General features: G+C 46.1%; 1 protein-coding gene across 2 annotated transcripts in view; it reads left to right on the top strand.

The window, feature by feature from the left end:
• Window positions 1–4,161: 4,161 nt before the first annotated feature.
• GLOD5 (glyoxalase domain containing 5) overlaps window positions 4,162–15,914 on the top strand; it is a 12,288-nt gene continuing 535 nt past the window's right edge. The window contains exons 1-3 of one of the 2 annotated variants that reach the window (XM_003807221.3): window positions 4,162–4,435; window positions 8,422–8,559; window positions 13,537–13,692. In XM_003807221.3, coding sequence (XP_003807269.1) covers window positions 4,373–4,435; window positions 8,422–8,559; window positions 13,537–13,692 — 357 coding nt within the window. In that variant the 5' untranslated portion in view covers window positions 4,162–4,372. Of the gene's footprint in view, window positions 4,436–6,653; window positions 8,277–8,421; window positions 9,922–13,536; window positions 13,693–15,914 lie in introns of those variants that run through there. The other variant, XR_008622810.1, reaches the window with a different exon arrangement.

A 15,914-nucleotide genomic window follows, 5' to 3' on the forward strand; every position in this document is an offset into this window, starting at 1 on the left:
TGGCAGATAGGGATACTGTTTGGAGCTCTTGGCAGGCCGCTATAAGTTAGTCATAGCCTAGCCCTTTAGGATTTTGTTTTATTTTATTTTTTGAGACAGGGTCTTGCTCTGTCACCCAGGCTGGAGTGCAGTGGCACAACACAGCTCACTGCAGCCTTGACCTTTCAGGCTCAGGTGATCCTCCCACTTCAGCCTCCCTAGTAGCTGGGACTGACTGCAGGTATGCACCACCACATCTGGCTAACTTTTGTATTTTTTGTAGAGATAGGGTTTCCCAATGTTCCCGAGGCTGGTCTCGAACTCTTGGGCTCAGGCAATCCACCCGTCTCAGCCCCCCAAATGAAATTTGGTGAGCCTCCTTTAGGATTTCGGAGCAAAGCCCTGCTATTCTCTGCAGATAACTACCCTCCTTTTGAGAAACAGCTCTTGGCTGGGTGTGGTGGATCACTCCTTTAATCCCAGCACTTTGGGAGGTTGAGGCCAACACATCTCTCTCTTGAGCACAGGAATTCGAGACCACCCTGGGCAACATGGCAAAAATCCATCTCTACAAAAAAATACAAAAATTATTAATAGCTGGGTGGGGTGGTGCATGCCTGTAGTCCCACCTACTCAGGAAGCTGAGGTGGGAAGATCACTTGAGCCCAGGAGGTCGAGGCTGTAGTGAGCTGTAATTGTGCCACTGCAGTGCAGCCTGGGTGACAAAGTGAGACCCTGTCTCAAAAAAAAAAAAAAAAAAAAAAGAGAGAGAGAGAAACAGCTCTTGGTCTGCTACTGGGTCTTAGTAGAAACTAAATACTTGACCATGAGCCACCAAGTTACATCATTCCTGCCCATCATGAACTGGGTGTTACCTGACTAACCAAGAGTCGGTGTGCCCAGCAGCGCTCCATCGTCGAATGGAAATGGGAAATATGTGATGGGGCCTAAGCAGGCCCTGAAGACACAAGTAAGTTACATGAGGAAGAGGCCTAAATGCCCATGGTCCCCACTCCTTCTACCTTGCCTCCTTTCTCCCAGCCTGCACCTGTGGCCTCATGGGGAGTTCCCTACAATTAGTTGACAGAGGAAGAGAAGACTTGGGCCTGGTTTACAGATGATTCTGCATGTTATGCAGGCACACTCTGAAAGTGGACAGCTGAAGCACTATGGCCCCTTTCTGAGACACCTCTGAAGGACAGTGGAAAAGGACAGTTAATAAGGGGTGGACTTGTGATGGTAAATTTTGTGTCAACTTGATAGGGACCCAGGGTGCCCTGTTGAATATTATTTCTCGGTGGATCTGTGAGGGTGTTTCCAGATGAGGTTAGCATATGAATTGTTGGACTGAGTAAGGCAGATGGCTCTGCCCATTGTAAATGGGCATCACCCAATCCACTGAAGGTTGGAATAGAACAAAAAAGATGGAGGAAGGTGGAATTTGCTCTCTGCGTGACTGCTTGAGGTAGAACACCAGTCCTTTGCCCTTGACTGGTACTTACACCATCAGCCCTTTGTTTTTTTGTTTTGTTTTGTTTTGTTTTTTAGAGACAGAGTCTTGCTCTGTCACCCAGGCTGAAGTGCAGTGGCACAATCTCGGCTCACTGCAACCTACACCTCCCAGGTTCAAGCGATTCTCCTGCCTCAGCCTCCTGAGTAGCTGAGATTACAGGTGTGCGCCACCACGCCCAGGTAATTTTTGTATTTTTAGTAGGGATGGGGTTTTGCCATGTTAGCCAGGCTGGTCTTGAATTCCTGACCTCAAGTGATCCAACCACCTTGGCCTCCCAAAACGCTGGGATTACAGGCGTGAGACACCATGCCCAGCCAACACCATCAGCCCTTTGGTTCTCAGAACAACACCACTGGCTCTCCTGGGTCTCCAGCTTGCTGATGGCATATTGTGGAACTTCTCAGCTTCCAAAATCACAGGAGCCAATCCTTGTAATATATTACATATTGGTTCTGTTTCTCCTACTGGTTCTGTTTCTCTGGAGAACTCTTATACACCCAGCAATTCCACTTCTAATTCTAGTACTCAGACATGTGCACAGAGCTGTGGGAACAAGGCTGGTAGGAACAAACAACCAGGAAAATCTTGTAAATGTTCACTGATACCCAAGGACTATTGCAGAGTGAAACGAATAATGAGGGTTCATGTTACAGCACAGAGTGCCCACTGGATGTGACACAGAATGGATGGGACTTGTGTGTACCTGCAAGGGTGGGGGTTACCTTCTACAGGATGTGCTATAGGCAGGGAAAAGCAAGGGGGAGTCAGTTACAGTGACCTAGTGCATGTGTGTAGTGTGTGCACACACACACTATGGAAACACCAGAATCTGACCCCAGTGGTCATTTTGGGGGAATGGGGGTAGAGATGATTGCTAGAGTCCATGTACTGATGTGTTGTTCAAATCTTTTTTTTTTTTTCGAGAGAAAGAGTCTCCTTCTGTCATCCAGGCTGGAGTACAGTGGCACGATCTCAGCCCACTGCAACCTCTGCCACCAATTCAAGTGATTCTTGTGCCTCAGCCTCCCGAGTAGCTGGGATTACAGCTGCGTGCCACCATGCCCGGCTAATTTTTGTATTTTTAGTAGAGATGGGGGTTTCACCATATTGGCCAGGCTGGTCTTGAACTCCTGATCTCAATTGATCCACCCGCCTTAGCCTCCCAAAGTGCTGGAATTACAGGTGTGAGCGACCACCCTCAGCCTGTTTTTCAAATCTTTTATACAAACCTGTATTCACATATTATTTGTGTAACTCTTTTTAAAGGAAAATCATATGCTTAAAAACAGTATCTGGCCCGGCACGGTGGCTCACGCCTGTAATCCCAACACTTCAGGAGGCCAAAGCAGGCCAATTGTAGGCAACATAGCAAGACCTCATCCCTACTAAAAATACAAAAATTAGCCAGGCGTGGTGACACACACCTATAGTCCCAGCTACCCAGGAGGCTGAGGCAGGAGGATCCCTTGAGCCCAGGAGTTTGAGGCTGCACTGAGCCATCATGGCGCCAGTGGGCTCCAGCATGGGTGACAAAGTGAGACACTGTCTCAAAAAAAACAAAAACAAAACAATATCCACAACACAAAGTGTTTGTGTTGGGGGTAACTAGAAACAAAAATCTCAAACTCACATGCTCCAGGGGCCAGACAAGTAACCTGTAAGGGAGATGGGGGAGTTCTGCTCAGGGTAAAGTGAACAGCAACTGGGCTGATTAATGTTCTCTGACTCTCAGCAGCGGAAGGTGAGGGTGAGTGAAGGGTGAGTGGGGAGGAGGAGGAAGACTGCAAATCTCATCCCCCAAAACTCATCCCCCAAAATAATTCAGGAACATCACACCCTGGGGCTCAGAACTTTTTTTTTTTTTTAAACAGAGTCTCACTCTGTCACCCAGGCTGGAGTGCAATGGCGCGATCTCGGCTCACTGCAACCTCCGCCTCCCGGGTTCAAACTATTCTCCTGCCTCAGGCTCCTGAATAGCTGGGACTACAGGTGCACACCACCATGCCTGGGTAATTTTTGTATTTTTAGTAGAGATGGAGCTTTACCATGTTGGCCAGGCTGGTCTCGAACTCCCAGCCTCAAGTAATCCGTCCACCTTGGCCTCCCAAAGTGCTGGGATTACAGGCGTGAGCCACCGTGCTTGGCCAAGGGGCTCAGAACTCTTAAGAGTTCAGGGATCTTGGCTTGGAAACAGACACCTAATGGGTCAGAGGAGTCATACTCTAACTCAGATAGCTCACAACTTCATACCCCTGACACACACTCTCAAACAGCTCACAGATCTCACACTTTGGAGACATACCCCTAAGTAGACCAGAGGCATCACACGCTAGAATAAAGATCCCCTTAATACTTGGTGGTTTTTCAGTATTATTATTATTGAGATGGAGTCTTGCTCTGTCACCCAGGCTGAAATGCAATGGCGCCATCTCGGCTCACTGCAACCTCCGTCTCCCGGATTCACGCGATTCTCCTGTCTCAGCCTCCCAAGTAGCTGGGATTACAGGCGCCCGCCACCATGCCTGGCTAATGTTTTGTATTTTTAGTAAAGATAGGGTTTTGCCATGTTGTCCAGGCTGGTCTCGAAATCCTGACCTCAGGTGATCCACGTGCCTTGTCCTCCCAAAGTGCTGGGATTACAGGCATGAACCACCGCACTCAGCCTTCAGTGTTAACAAGAAGTAATCCCTTACACACATCCACCTTAAGCTTTCAATTTTGAGGCCCTGAATTTAATGTTAAAGTCCTTCCATTTGCACCACCTACCTGTGTCACCTCCCACAGTCCTCAGCCTGTGCCCTCCCATTCCTGCCCCTTGATCTCCAGGCGCTGAGCCAGAGGATTGTCGGGAGGACCCTGGGCAAAGACGCCTACCCTGCCATGCTGCGCCATCTGCCCTCCAGGCTGCCAGTCAAGATGTGGGGCAGGACTTTGGAGAAACAGGTGAACAAGATGGCCCCTGGGGACCTGGGGCAAGGGTGTTGGCACTGAAGCTGGTCTAGTAACCTGTTTCCCTTCTCTGCGGGCTCCCATTTCCTGTCCTCCTCTCTCCCTTTCTCTTTCAGAGACAAGCAGAGGGCAGCAGAGGCCCATGGAAAGGCCCGGCTCTAAGCCATGGAGGGCCCTGTGCTCAGGTGTGCAGGGCTGGGCCGGGGCTGAGGGCTGGCTCCTCCCCCAGTTTAGCCAGGGACAGGTGGAGAGATACAAAGGTGGCTCACGCAGGGTGCCCCCAAAGCTGTCATGATTAGGGCCATGTGGAGAGAGGCTAGGAAACACAGCGCTGACCTTGAGCTTTAGGAGAGGAATTCAGAGGCTCCTGGCAACCTGAAGGGGACCTTGAAGAGGACCCTGTAGGAAGACAGAACACTTCCCTGTAGAGGAGGCCAAAGGAGGAAGGACATGGTGTTCCGGGCACTCTGACTATAGGGATTTTATATGCTGTGGTGAGAAATAAAATGGATTATATTTTTGTAGAGTGTGTAAAACGGGGCTTGGCACACAGTAAGCCTTGTGTGATTACTGTGTCTTTTTTTTTTTTTTTTTTTTTTGAGACCGAGGTTTGCTCTTGTCCCCCAGGGTGGAGTGCAGTGGTGCAATCTCAGGTCACTGCAACCTCTGCCTCCCAGGTTCAAGCGATTCTCCTGCCTCAGCCTCCCGAGTAGGGGATTACAGGTGCACGTCACCATGCCCAGCTAATTTTTGTATTTTTAATAGAGACAGGATTTCACCATGTAGGCCAGGCTGGTCTCAAACTCCTGACCTCATGTAATCCACCCACCTTGGCCTCCCAAAGTGCTAGGATTACAGACGTGAGCCACTGCACCCAGTCCTTTGTGTGATGACTATGTCTTGATCATCATTTTATAAAGCAGGCTTTGTAACTTCACCTCCAAGAGTCTGCAGGATCCAGACCCTGCCTTGCCCTCCCACTTATCTCTCACTCACTCTTGGGTTCTGAGCTACGCTGGCCTTCCTGTTATTGAAGACAGCCATCCCTGCTCGTCCTTGAATTTGCAAGGATGGAGCTCCGAGTCTGCAAAGCAGGATCTGGGGAGTGAATCTAAGCTGGCAGGGAAGAATAGAATAATGGGAGGAATAGGTGGAGTTTATTTCTAACAGACTATCAAAATGATGCAGATGTGGCCAAAGCAGTGCTTAGAGGAAATCTATAGTTCTAAATGCACAGATCAGAAAAGTAGAAAAGTTGAAAATCAATGACCTGAGCTTCCCTATCAAGAAACTGGGAAAAGAATGGCAAGTGGAACCTAAGAAAGTAGAAGGAAGGAAATTATAACAGCAGAAACTGGTGAAATAGAAAGCAAAGATACAATAAAGCCAACAATGTTAAAAGTTGATTCTTTGAACAGATTAATAAAATACTAGCAATGTCTATTTTCTCTCGAGAAATTAAGAAAATATATGGATTGCCAATATCAGGAATGTAAATGGGGTATTGTGACAGATTCTACAGATGTTAGAAGGTTAATAAGGGCTGGGTGCAGTGGCTCATGCCTGTAACCCCAACACTCTGGGAGGCTGAGGAGGGAGGATTGCTTGAGCCCAGGAATTCAAGACCAGCCTGGGAAACATAGTGAGCCCTCACCTCTACAAAAAAAAAGAAAAAAGAAAACAAAAAATAGTTGGGCATGGTGGCACACACCTGTAATCCCAGCTACTAGGGAGGCTGAAGTAGGAGGATTGCTTGAGTCCAGGAGGTTGAGGCTGCAGTGAGCTGTGATCATGCCACCATGCTCCAGGCTGGGCAACAAAGCAAGACCCTGTCTCAAAAAGGGAATTAAAAAAGAAAGTTAATAAAATTTATTTCAACATATGACTTTATTTTCAATGGAGCCAAAATGTCGGTCATTTTCTCTTTCTGCAGTTCCTATGTCCATGTGGATCTTTTGTATCCACCGGGAGAGCAAAACTCAGCAACTTTGCTAATGCCTCCTCCACTCAGGAAAATAGAATGGTACAGGATTTTTTTTAGCTGGAGCTCAGTGAAATCAATTGTTTAAAATGGGCTGGTTTCAATGGAACTAAACGCAGTGGAATAGAAAATAATAAAATAGCAAAGGGTAGAACAGAATAGAATGGAATCCAATGGAATCGAATCGAACAGAATAGAAATTAGTCAGACTTTGTGCCAAGCACTGTCCCTAGTTGTTGCAGTAGATATTTATTTATTGAACAAATATGATTGAACTAGTTGTTTGGGAAAGAGTGGGGAACAAAACAGACAGAAGTCCCTGCTCTTATGAAGCTTACATTCTAGTCAGGGAGACAGGCATTACCATCTGCAAAGGCCCATAAATGAAAGGTACAAGGGTGGTCCTTATGAGGAACAGGCTAAAGGACAGTGTAGATTGGAGTTCAAGAGCAATGGATGAGGCTGTAGAGATAGGGTGTCATTGTAACTGGAGTCTAGATTTTAACAAGATGACCACACATCATCATCATCATCAATCCTTTTATAGCACTTGATATGTATCAGGCATTGTTCTATGCCCTTAAAAACAGTACTTTTTTAAAACTCTCACAAGAATCCTATATGTATAAAATCATGCTCATTTTATAGAAGGGGAAACCAAGGCACAGAGAAATTAGATAAATTATTTAAATGTCAATCTGGCTCCAGAATCTTTTTTTTTTTTTTTTAGACACAGTCTTGCTCTGTCACCCAGGAGTCCGGTTGAGTGATCATAGCTCATTGCAACCTCCGCCTCCCAGGCTCAAGTGATCCTCCCACCCCAGGCCCCCAAGTAACCAGAACTACACGTGAGCGCCCCCCAACCTAGCTAATTTTCATATTTTTTTGTAGATACAGGGTCTCACTGTGTTGCCTAGGCTGATCTCAAACTCCTAGGTTCAAGGGATCTATCTGCCTCAGCCTTCCAAAGTGCTGAGATTACAGGTGCCACTACTAGAATCTATTCTTTTAAGCATTATACTCCATTGCCTATAGTGCCAGACCACAGGTGCTTTATAATCCTGTAGCAGAGATACTATAAATATTCAAATTACTAAATAATTCAAGTCAAGAGAAAGATCTGATGGGAAGTATGCTGAGGGCGGGAAAGTGGAAGGTTGGGGAGTGGTCCTCCCTCTGGGTGTCAAGGTGGATCTGTAAACACGCATGCCCAGAAACCTTCATTTCTTCTGAGATGCCCCCTTCTTGTCTTGTTCTCTGTGACTGAAGCTGCAGAATGGGAAAGGAGGGGGCTGGGTAAAATTGGCCAATTCACAGGACTGGGCCTCCTCTGTGTCTTGTCACTTCTTGGAAAAGAGATGAATTCTATTTAGGGGGAAACAGGGGAGGGCATTGTCTTGGTCTCCACTCCCCTAATCTTCACTTCTGGAAGAGGAGAAAGGGAACAAGAAGGCTGGGTGCAGTGGCTCACCCCTGTAATCCCAGCACTCTGGGAGGCCGAGGCAGGCAGATCACTTGAGGTCAGGAGTTTGAGTTTAAGACCAGCCTGACCAACATAGTGAAACCCCGTCTCTACTAAAAATACAAAAATTAGCTGGGCGTGGTGACACACACCTGTAGTACCAGCTACTCAGGGGGCTGAAGCAGGAGAATCGCTTGAAGCTGGGAGGCGGAGGTTGCAGTGAGGTGAGATTGTGCCACTGCACTCCAGCCTGGGCAAAAGAGTGAGACTCTGTCTCAAAAAAAAAAAAAGAAAAGAAAAGAAAAGAAAAGGAAACAAGGAAACAGTGGAAAGTGGTCATGGCAGACACGTGGGCTCTCATGAATCCACACATGGGCAGTAAGACTCTACCAGTAAGTATTCTCTCAGGCCTTTCCCCTTGGAAGGGGGTGAGGAGGAAGTAGTGTAATTGGGGAGGTAGGGGGAGGTGAGCAGAAGAAAACACAGGCGTTGACAAGTGGCAATGTGGTCTCTTCTGACTTTTTTTTCTTTTTTTAGTCATGGAGGGACAGCAGTCAGACCCCTCCCCCATGTCTTATCTGTAGACTTGACCACATCGTGATGACGGTGAAGAGCATCAAAGACACCACCATGTTTTATTCCAAGATCCTGGGCATGGAGGTCATGACTTTTAAGGTAAGCACTTCCCCAAATGCCAAAATTCAGGTGGGCTAAAATTTGTTGATAACACTTTAACATATAACTTAACTCTAAAAGGAAAACCACAGGAAATCTGAGAGAAAATATAAAGAGATCAATAGAGGAGATTCCAAACTGAATATTTGGACTTCCAGAGAGAGAATGGAGAAAAAAGAGAGGAGGAAATTATCATAGAAACAATGCAAGATAACTTTGCAGTCTCTACATGGAAAAGGTTAACCAAGTATCCAGCATGTTGACACTTAACATGGATCCTTCTAAAATTATAGAACATCAAACTGAAAAAGTAGATCCTAAGAGCTTTCATAGAGATTAAAAAGTAGATTATCTACAAAGGAAAAAAAAAACAAACAAATATCAGATTTTCCAAGAGACCAGAGACCAAAAGATAAAAGGACACCTTCAAGATTCTGAGGGGAAAATTTTCCACCTAGAATTCTATGTCCAACCAAACTATTAACCAAAGGTAAATGTAGGGGCCAGGTGCGGTGGCTCATGCCTGTAATCCCAGCACTTTGGGAGGCCGAGGTGGGCGGATCACTTCAGGTCAGGAGTTTGAGACCAGCCTGGCCAACATGGCAAAACCCCATCTCTACTAAAAGTACAAAAATTAGCTGTGCATGGTGGTGCACGCCTGTAATCCCAGCTACTTGGGAGGCTGAGGCATGAGAATTGCTTGAGCCTGGGAAGCAGAGGTTGCAGTGAGCCGAGATTGCACTACAGCACTCTAGTCTGAGTGACAGAGCAAGACTGTATCAAAAAAAATCAAACAAAAATGTAAATGTAGAATAAAAGCATTCTTAGTCATACGAAGTCTTACAAAATTTCCCACTTGCTTTGAAAATTACTTGAGGCTATGCTATATCAAAATGGGGGAGTGGCCGGGCACAGTGGCTCACACCTGTAATCCCAGCACTTTGGGAGGCAGAGGTTGCAGTGAGCCGAGATCGCATCACTGCACTCCAGCCTGGGTGACAGAGCAAGATTCCATCTCAAAAAAAAAAAAAAAAAAAAAAAACATTGGATGACTATGAATCTGGGAATATGGAAGACATGGAAGTCAGGCCACAATGGATCCCAAGAGGAAGATCCCAGAAAGGTACTTAGAGAACCATCAGTCCAGTTTGGAACAGGTGTAAGAAAGACCCCAGGAAAGACAGATCCAAGGGAAAAAAAAAGAGGTTTCCAGAGATTGAACTACCCTTGAGAATTTGGAATAACTTCAAAAGAGGTAAATGCAGAGAAAGCAAAAAATGCCTTACTAAGATGTGCTTCAGTAAGTGAATGGATATATCAACTGTGGCACATCCAGACAATGAAATATTATTCAGTGATAAAAACAAATGGATTATCTGCCAGGTGCAGTGGCTCATGCCTATAATCCCAACACTTTGGGAGGCCGAGGCGGGTGGATCACCTGAGGTCAGGAGTTTGAGGCCAGCCTGGCCAACATGGTGAAACCCCGTCTCTACTAAAAGTACAAAAATTAGCTGTGCATGGTGGTGCACGCCTGTAATCCCTGATTACGTGGATCACCTGAGGTCAGGAGTTTGAGGCCAGCCTATAATCCCACATAGGCATGGTGGTGGGCGCCTGTAATCCCAGCTACTCGGGAGGCTGAGGCAGGAGAATCACATGAACCCAGGAGGCGGAGGTTGCAGTGAGCCAAGATTGCACCATTGCACTCCAGCCTGGGCGACAGAGCAAGACTCCATCTCAAATAGATAAATTAATTAAATAAAATAAATGGACTATCAATCCATGAAAAGACATGGAGGAAACTTAAATGCATATTACTAAGTAAAAGAAGTGGGGGAGGCTGTGCATATGTGGGGGCAAGGTGTATATATCCCTATACCTCCTGTTCAATTTTGCTGTGGACCTAAAACTGCTCTAAAACAATTAAGTACACATGAACACCCCTCCCACACACACATATAACTTAAATAGAAAGGGCTCGAGGAATCGCAAACAGGAGAAGAAAAATTTTTTTAGACAGTGTCTCACTCTGTTGCCTAGGCTGGAGTATACTGGTGCGATCACGGTTCACCACAGCCTCAACCTCCCAGACTCAGGTGCTTCTCTTGCCTCACCCTCCTGAGTAGTTGAGACTGTAGGCACGTGCCACCACACCTGGCCAATTTTTTCTATTTGGCTAAAAATGTTAAATCTAACATGGAACCTTATGCAGAAATGTAGTATTATGCAACATCAGACTGGATGTGTACACAGCAACACGGACGGGTCTTGAAAAGAACGTGCTGAGTGAAAAATGAAGAAACAATCAGGTCTACAGCATGCTACCCATTACAATACACACACATAAAACAGTAACACACTTTTTACAGCAATTTATGAAAACCAAAGGATACACATCAAACGCACTATAATGGTTGCCTAAGGTGGAGATGGGAATGGATAATGAACAGAAAAAGATAAATAAAACAAGAGATAGTCCTTGCGTGGGCCAATGGTGATAACGAGGTGTATGATGCCTCAACCTCTGTACTTGGACACAATGGAGTGAAATTTCAGAACATTAGGATTAAGAAAAATCCTAAAGCTGCAGTAGTGGAAGATGAATGTATCACCAACCAAAGAATAAAACGCAGATGAACATCAGACTTCTTAACAGCAACACCACATTTGGGGAAGACAATGAAGCAACATATTTAAAAGGCTATGGGAAAATAAGCTGCAACCTACAACTGCACACTGAGCCAAACTATCCTCAAGTCCAAAAGTTAAATAAAGTTGGCCAGACGTGGTGGCTCACGCCTGTAATCCCAACACTTTGGGAGGCTGAGATGGGTGGATCACTTGAGGTCAGGAGTTCGAGACCAGCCTGGACAACATGCTGAAACCCCATCTCTACTAAAACTACAAAAATTAGCCAAGCATGGTGGCTCGCGCCTGTAGTCCCAGCTACTCGGGAGGCTGAGGCAGGAGAATTGCTTGAACTCAGGAGGCGGAGGTTGCAGTGAGCTGAGATCTCGCCACTGCACTCCAGCCTGGGTGACAGAGCGAGACTCTGTCTCAAAAAAAAAAAAAAAAAAAGTGAAATAAAGTCATTTTCTGATTGAATGGATGTGGTATCATTCATAGTGATATAAAAGAGATAGAAAAAGAAAAAAAGAAATGGCACATGTTGAGAGGTCCAGGAGAGGGAGGATTCATGAAGAACATGGCAGGGCTGTGAGTTAATCTGTAGTTGATCTACAAAAATAAACTTGCAGCCAAGCGTGGTGGCTCACGCCTGCAATCCCAACACTTTGAGAGGATGAGGCAGGAGGATCGCTTGAGCTCAGGAGTTGGAGTCCAGCCTGGGCAACATACTGAGACTACTGTCTCTACAAAAAAAAAAAAAAAGTTTTATAATTAGCCAGGCGTGGTGGTGTGCACCTGTAATGGAATCCCAGCTACTCAGGAGGCTGAGGCAGGAGGATTGTTTGAGGCCAGGAGGTCAAGGCTCCAGTGAGCTGTGATTGCACCACTGCATTCCAGCCTGGGTGATAGAATGAGACTCTGTCTCTTAAAAAAAATAAATAAATAAACAAAATAAACATGCAAATGGGTTAGTTAAAAATTGTTAAGGAGCTAAAAGAGAAACTAAAAACGATAATCAAATTGTATTGGAAGAGATAGTAATGTGAATGAGCTAAATTTTCATTTATCATAGCAGGGAGGTGATAGGAAATATCTCAAGTTGCTAAATCAAGAAATAGTGGTGCAGCCGGGCACATTGGCTCACATCTGTAATCCCAGCACTTTGGGAGGCCGAGGCGGGGATCACTTGAGCCAGGAGTTCAAGACCAGCCTGGGCAACACAGGGAGACCCGGTCTCTACAAAAAATAAAAAAAAATTAGCCAGGCGTGGTGGGGTGTGCCTGTGGTCCCTGCTACTCAGAGGCTGAGGTTGCAGGATCACTTGAGTCTGGGAGGTTGAGGCTGCAGTGAGCCGTGATCACTGCACTGAAGGCTGGGCGACAGAGCAAGACTCTGTCTCAAAAAAAAAAAAAAAGACGCCAGGCACAGTGACTCACACCTGTAATCTCAGCACTTTGGGAGGCTGAGGTGGGCAGATCACCTTAGGTCAGGAGTTTGAGACCAGCCTGGCCAACATAGCAAAACCCCATCTCTACTAAAAATATAAAAATTAGCTGGGCATGGTGGCGTGTGCCTGTAGTCCCAGCTACTCCAGAGGCTGAGGCACGAGAATCACCTGAACCAGGGATGTGGAGGTTGCGGTAAGCCAAAATGGTGCCACTGCACTCCAGCCTGGGCAACAGAGCAAGACTCTGTCTCAAATAATAATAAATAAATAAATAAACAAACAGTGGTGCATCAGTTAGGGACTTTGGAGGCATGTAGGAGAAAACTCAACTAACTAACTGTGGGTTAAACAAGACAAGAGCTTTCTTTTCGTTTCACTGAACAACCAGTCCAGAGGTAGTCAGTCAGGTCATGGGCAGTGGCTGGGAAGCAAGAGGAAGTGAATGAGCAATAAGGGCCAGCGCAGTGGGGTTGGGAGGTTCCCAGAAGCCCCATCCACACCTCTGCCCCCATCTCATTGCCTGGTCCGGCTAACGTGGCCTCCGGACGTGCTGGGAAATGTAGGTTTTTAAAGTTGGGTACACGGCTGACCCCACTGAAATTTCTGTTGTGTTTATAAGAAATAAAGGGGAAATGTATACTGGGTAGGCAAATTGCTATCTCTGCCTTGAGTGGTATAAACACTATTTGGAGATATGGAAATAATTTCAAGGAGAAATAAACTCGTACAGTTGCCTCTAGGGAATGAGCCTTGGGTGGGGCAAAGGGCTGTTGTGTAGTAGCCCCATTCTAGTTTTTATTTTTTTTAAACCTTGTTGGGATAGGTGGAAAGGCTTCATCTCACACTCATCTTGGAGGTTTAATTCTAGGCTGTTTTCTCTGCCCCTCCCCACCAAGTAGGACGACCGGAAAGCACTGTGTTTTGGAGACCAGAAATTTAACCTCCACGAGGTGGGAAAGGAATTTGAACCCAAAGCCGCTCACCCAGTTCCTGGCTCCCTGGACATATGTCTGATCACAGAGGTGCCTTTGGAGGAAATGATCCAGCACCTCAAGGTGAGTGGGACTTCTCTTCTTTTTGCAAAAGCTGCTGCAAACGCAGTGAAAACAGAAGAATGACCCAGAGAGGTAACAAGTTTTACCACAACCAGATAATGTCTGCACACAGTTATGTACTATTTTGACTGACAATTCTTTCATGTAAATAAATGTGTTTAAAAAGGAAACTGTGCATTCCCATTGTAAAACAAACAAACAAACAAACAAACCTACATTTATGCACTGAAATACTTTTTTTTTTTTTTTGAGACAGAGTCTTGCTCTGTTACCCAGGCTGTAGTATAGTGGCTTGATCTCGGCTCACTGCAACCTCCACCTCCTGGGTTCAAGCGATTCTCCTGCCTCAGCCTCCCAAGTTGCTGGTACTACAGGTGCGTGCCACCACACCTGGCTAATTTTTGTAGTTTTAGTAGAGACGGGGTTTCACCACGTTGGCCAGGCTGGTCTCAAACTCCTGACCTCAAGTGCTCCGCCCACCTCGGCCTCCCAAAGTGCTGGCCATTACAGGCATGAGCCACGTGCCCAGCCCTAAATACATTTATATAAAAAGAAAATGTTCATCCAAGTACATGAAAAACCCATTATATCTTGGCATAAAGGAAAAGTAACTGTAAAAACCAACAGCTATGAAAGCATAACAATGTCATTAGATTCTAGCCACTTCCGTTCCCTGTACTCCCTGGCCCTGACATTACAAAGGGAGATATGGCAGGTGGTTAAAGAGATACTAAGAACTTGTTAGCATCCACCTTCTATGTGTAAAAAGAAGGACTGAAAGAAGATTGGAGAGGGAATAATTTCTGATTTGTTGTTATTTAATCCAGTGTCTCTGTAATACTTAAAATGATGTCATCTAGAAGAGGCATTGGTTGGGCACGGTCACTCACGCCTGTAATCCCAGCACTTTGGGAGGCTGAGGTGGGAGGATCATTTGGGCCAGGAGTTCCAGACCAGCCTGGGCAACATAGTGAGATCCCATCTCTTAAAAAAAATAAACAAAGTAGCCAGGCATGGTAGTGCATGCCCGTAATCCTAGCTATTCAAGAGGGTGAAGTGGGAGGATCACTTGAGCCCAGGAGGTGGAGGCTACAGTGAGCTATGATCACGCCACTGCACTCCAGCCTGGGTGATACAGCAAGACCCTGTCTCTAAAAAATTAAAATAAGGCTGGGGCACAGTGGCTCATGCCTGTAATCCCAGTGCTTTAGGAGGCCAAGGAGGGAGGATCACTTGAACCCAGGAATTTGAGACCAGCCTGGGTAACATGGCGAGACCCTGTGTCTACATAAAATACAAAAAAAAATTAGCCAGACGTGGCGGTGTGTGCCTGTAGTCTCAGCTACTTGGGAGGCTAAGAGGTGGGAGGATCGTTTGAGCCCAGGTTGAGGCTGTAGTGAGCTGTGATCGCACCACTCCATTCTAGTCAGTGTGACAGAGCAAGGCCCCATCTCTACAATAAATAAATAAAAGGGGTTTTAGTTTCCCTTTTGCAGAACACGGATTGAGGTCTTATATATATTCTGTGCAAATAACCTAGACTCCTTCTTTGGGAAGTGTCAGTGAAAAAGACTGGTTTGGAAGTAAAATGGGTTAAGCATAGGGGTTAAGAGTATGGTCATTGACCCAGACTGCCTAGGTTCGAATTCTGGTTCTGCCACTTACTAGATAATACTAGGTACTATCATCCTTCCCATTTTACAGATGAGGAGATCGAGGTACAGGGTAGTTAGGTACTGTGCCCAAGGCCATCTAGCTGATAAGTGGCTGGAACGGAGTGATGGAGGGGAGGATGGTAGGAGATGAGGTCAGAAAGATACAGCGGTGTTCTAAGGTCTTCTAGGCCACGATAAGGAATTAAATTTTACAGGCCAGGTGCAGTGGCTCATGCCTATAATTCCAGCACTTTAGGAGGCTGAGGCGGGCGGATCACTTGAGGTCAGGAGTTCGAGACCAGCCTGGGCAGCACAGCAAGACCTCGTCTCTATGAAAAATAGCTGGGCATGGTGGCATGCGCCTGTAATCCCAGCTACTCAGGAGGCTGAGGTGGGAGAATTGCTTGAGCCTAGGAGGCAGCGGAGGTTGCAGTGAGCTGAGATCTCACCACTGCACTCCAGCCTGGGTGACAGAGCGAGACTCTGTCACAAAAAAAAAAAAAAAGGAATTAAATTTTGGTCTCACACACACATTTTGACGAACGACTTTTGTCTTTTCTTCCCACT

This window comes from Pan paniscus, chromosome X (assembly GCF_029289425.2).
Source record: "Pan paniscus chromosome X, NHGRI_mPanPan1-v2.0_pri, whole genome shotgun sequence".
Classification (NCBI taxonomy): domain Eukaryota; kingdom Metazoa; phylum Chordata; class Mammalia; order Primates; family Hominidae; genus Pan; species Pan paniscus.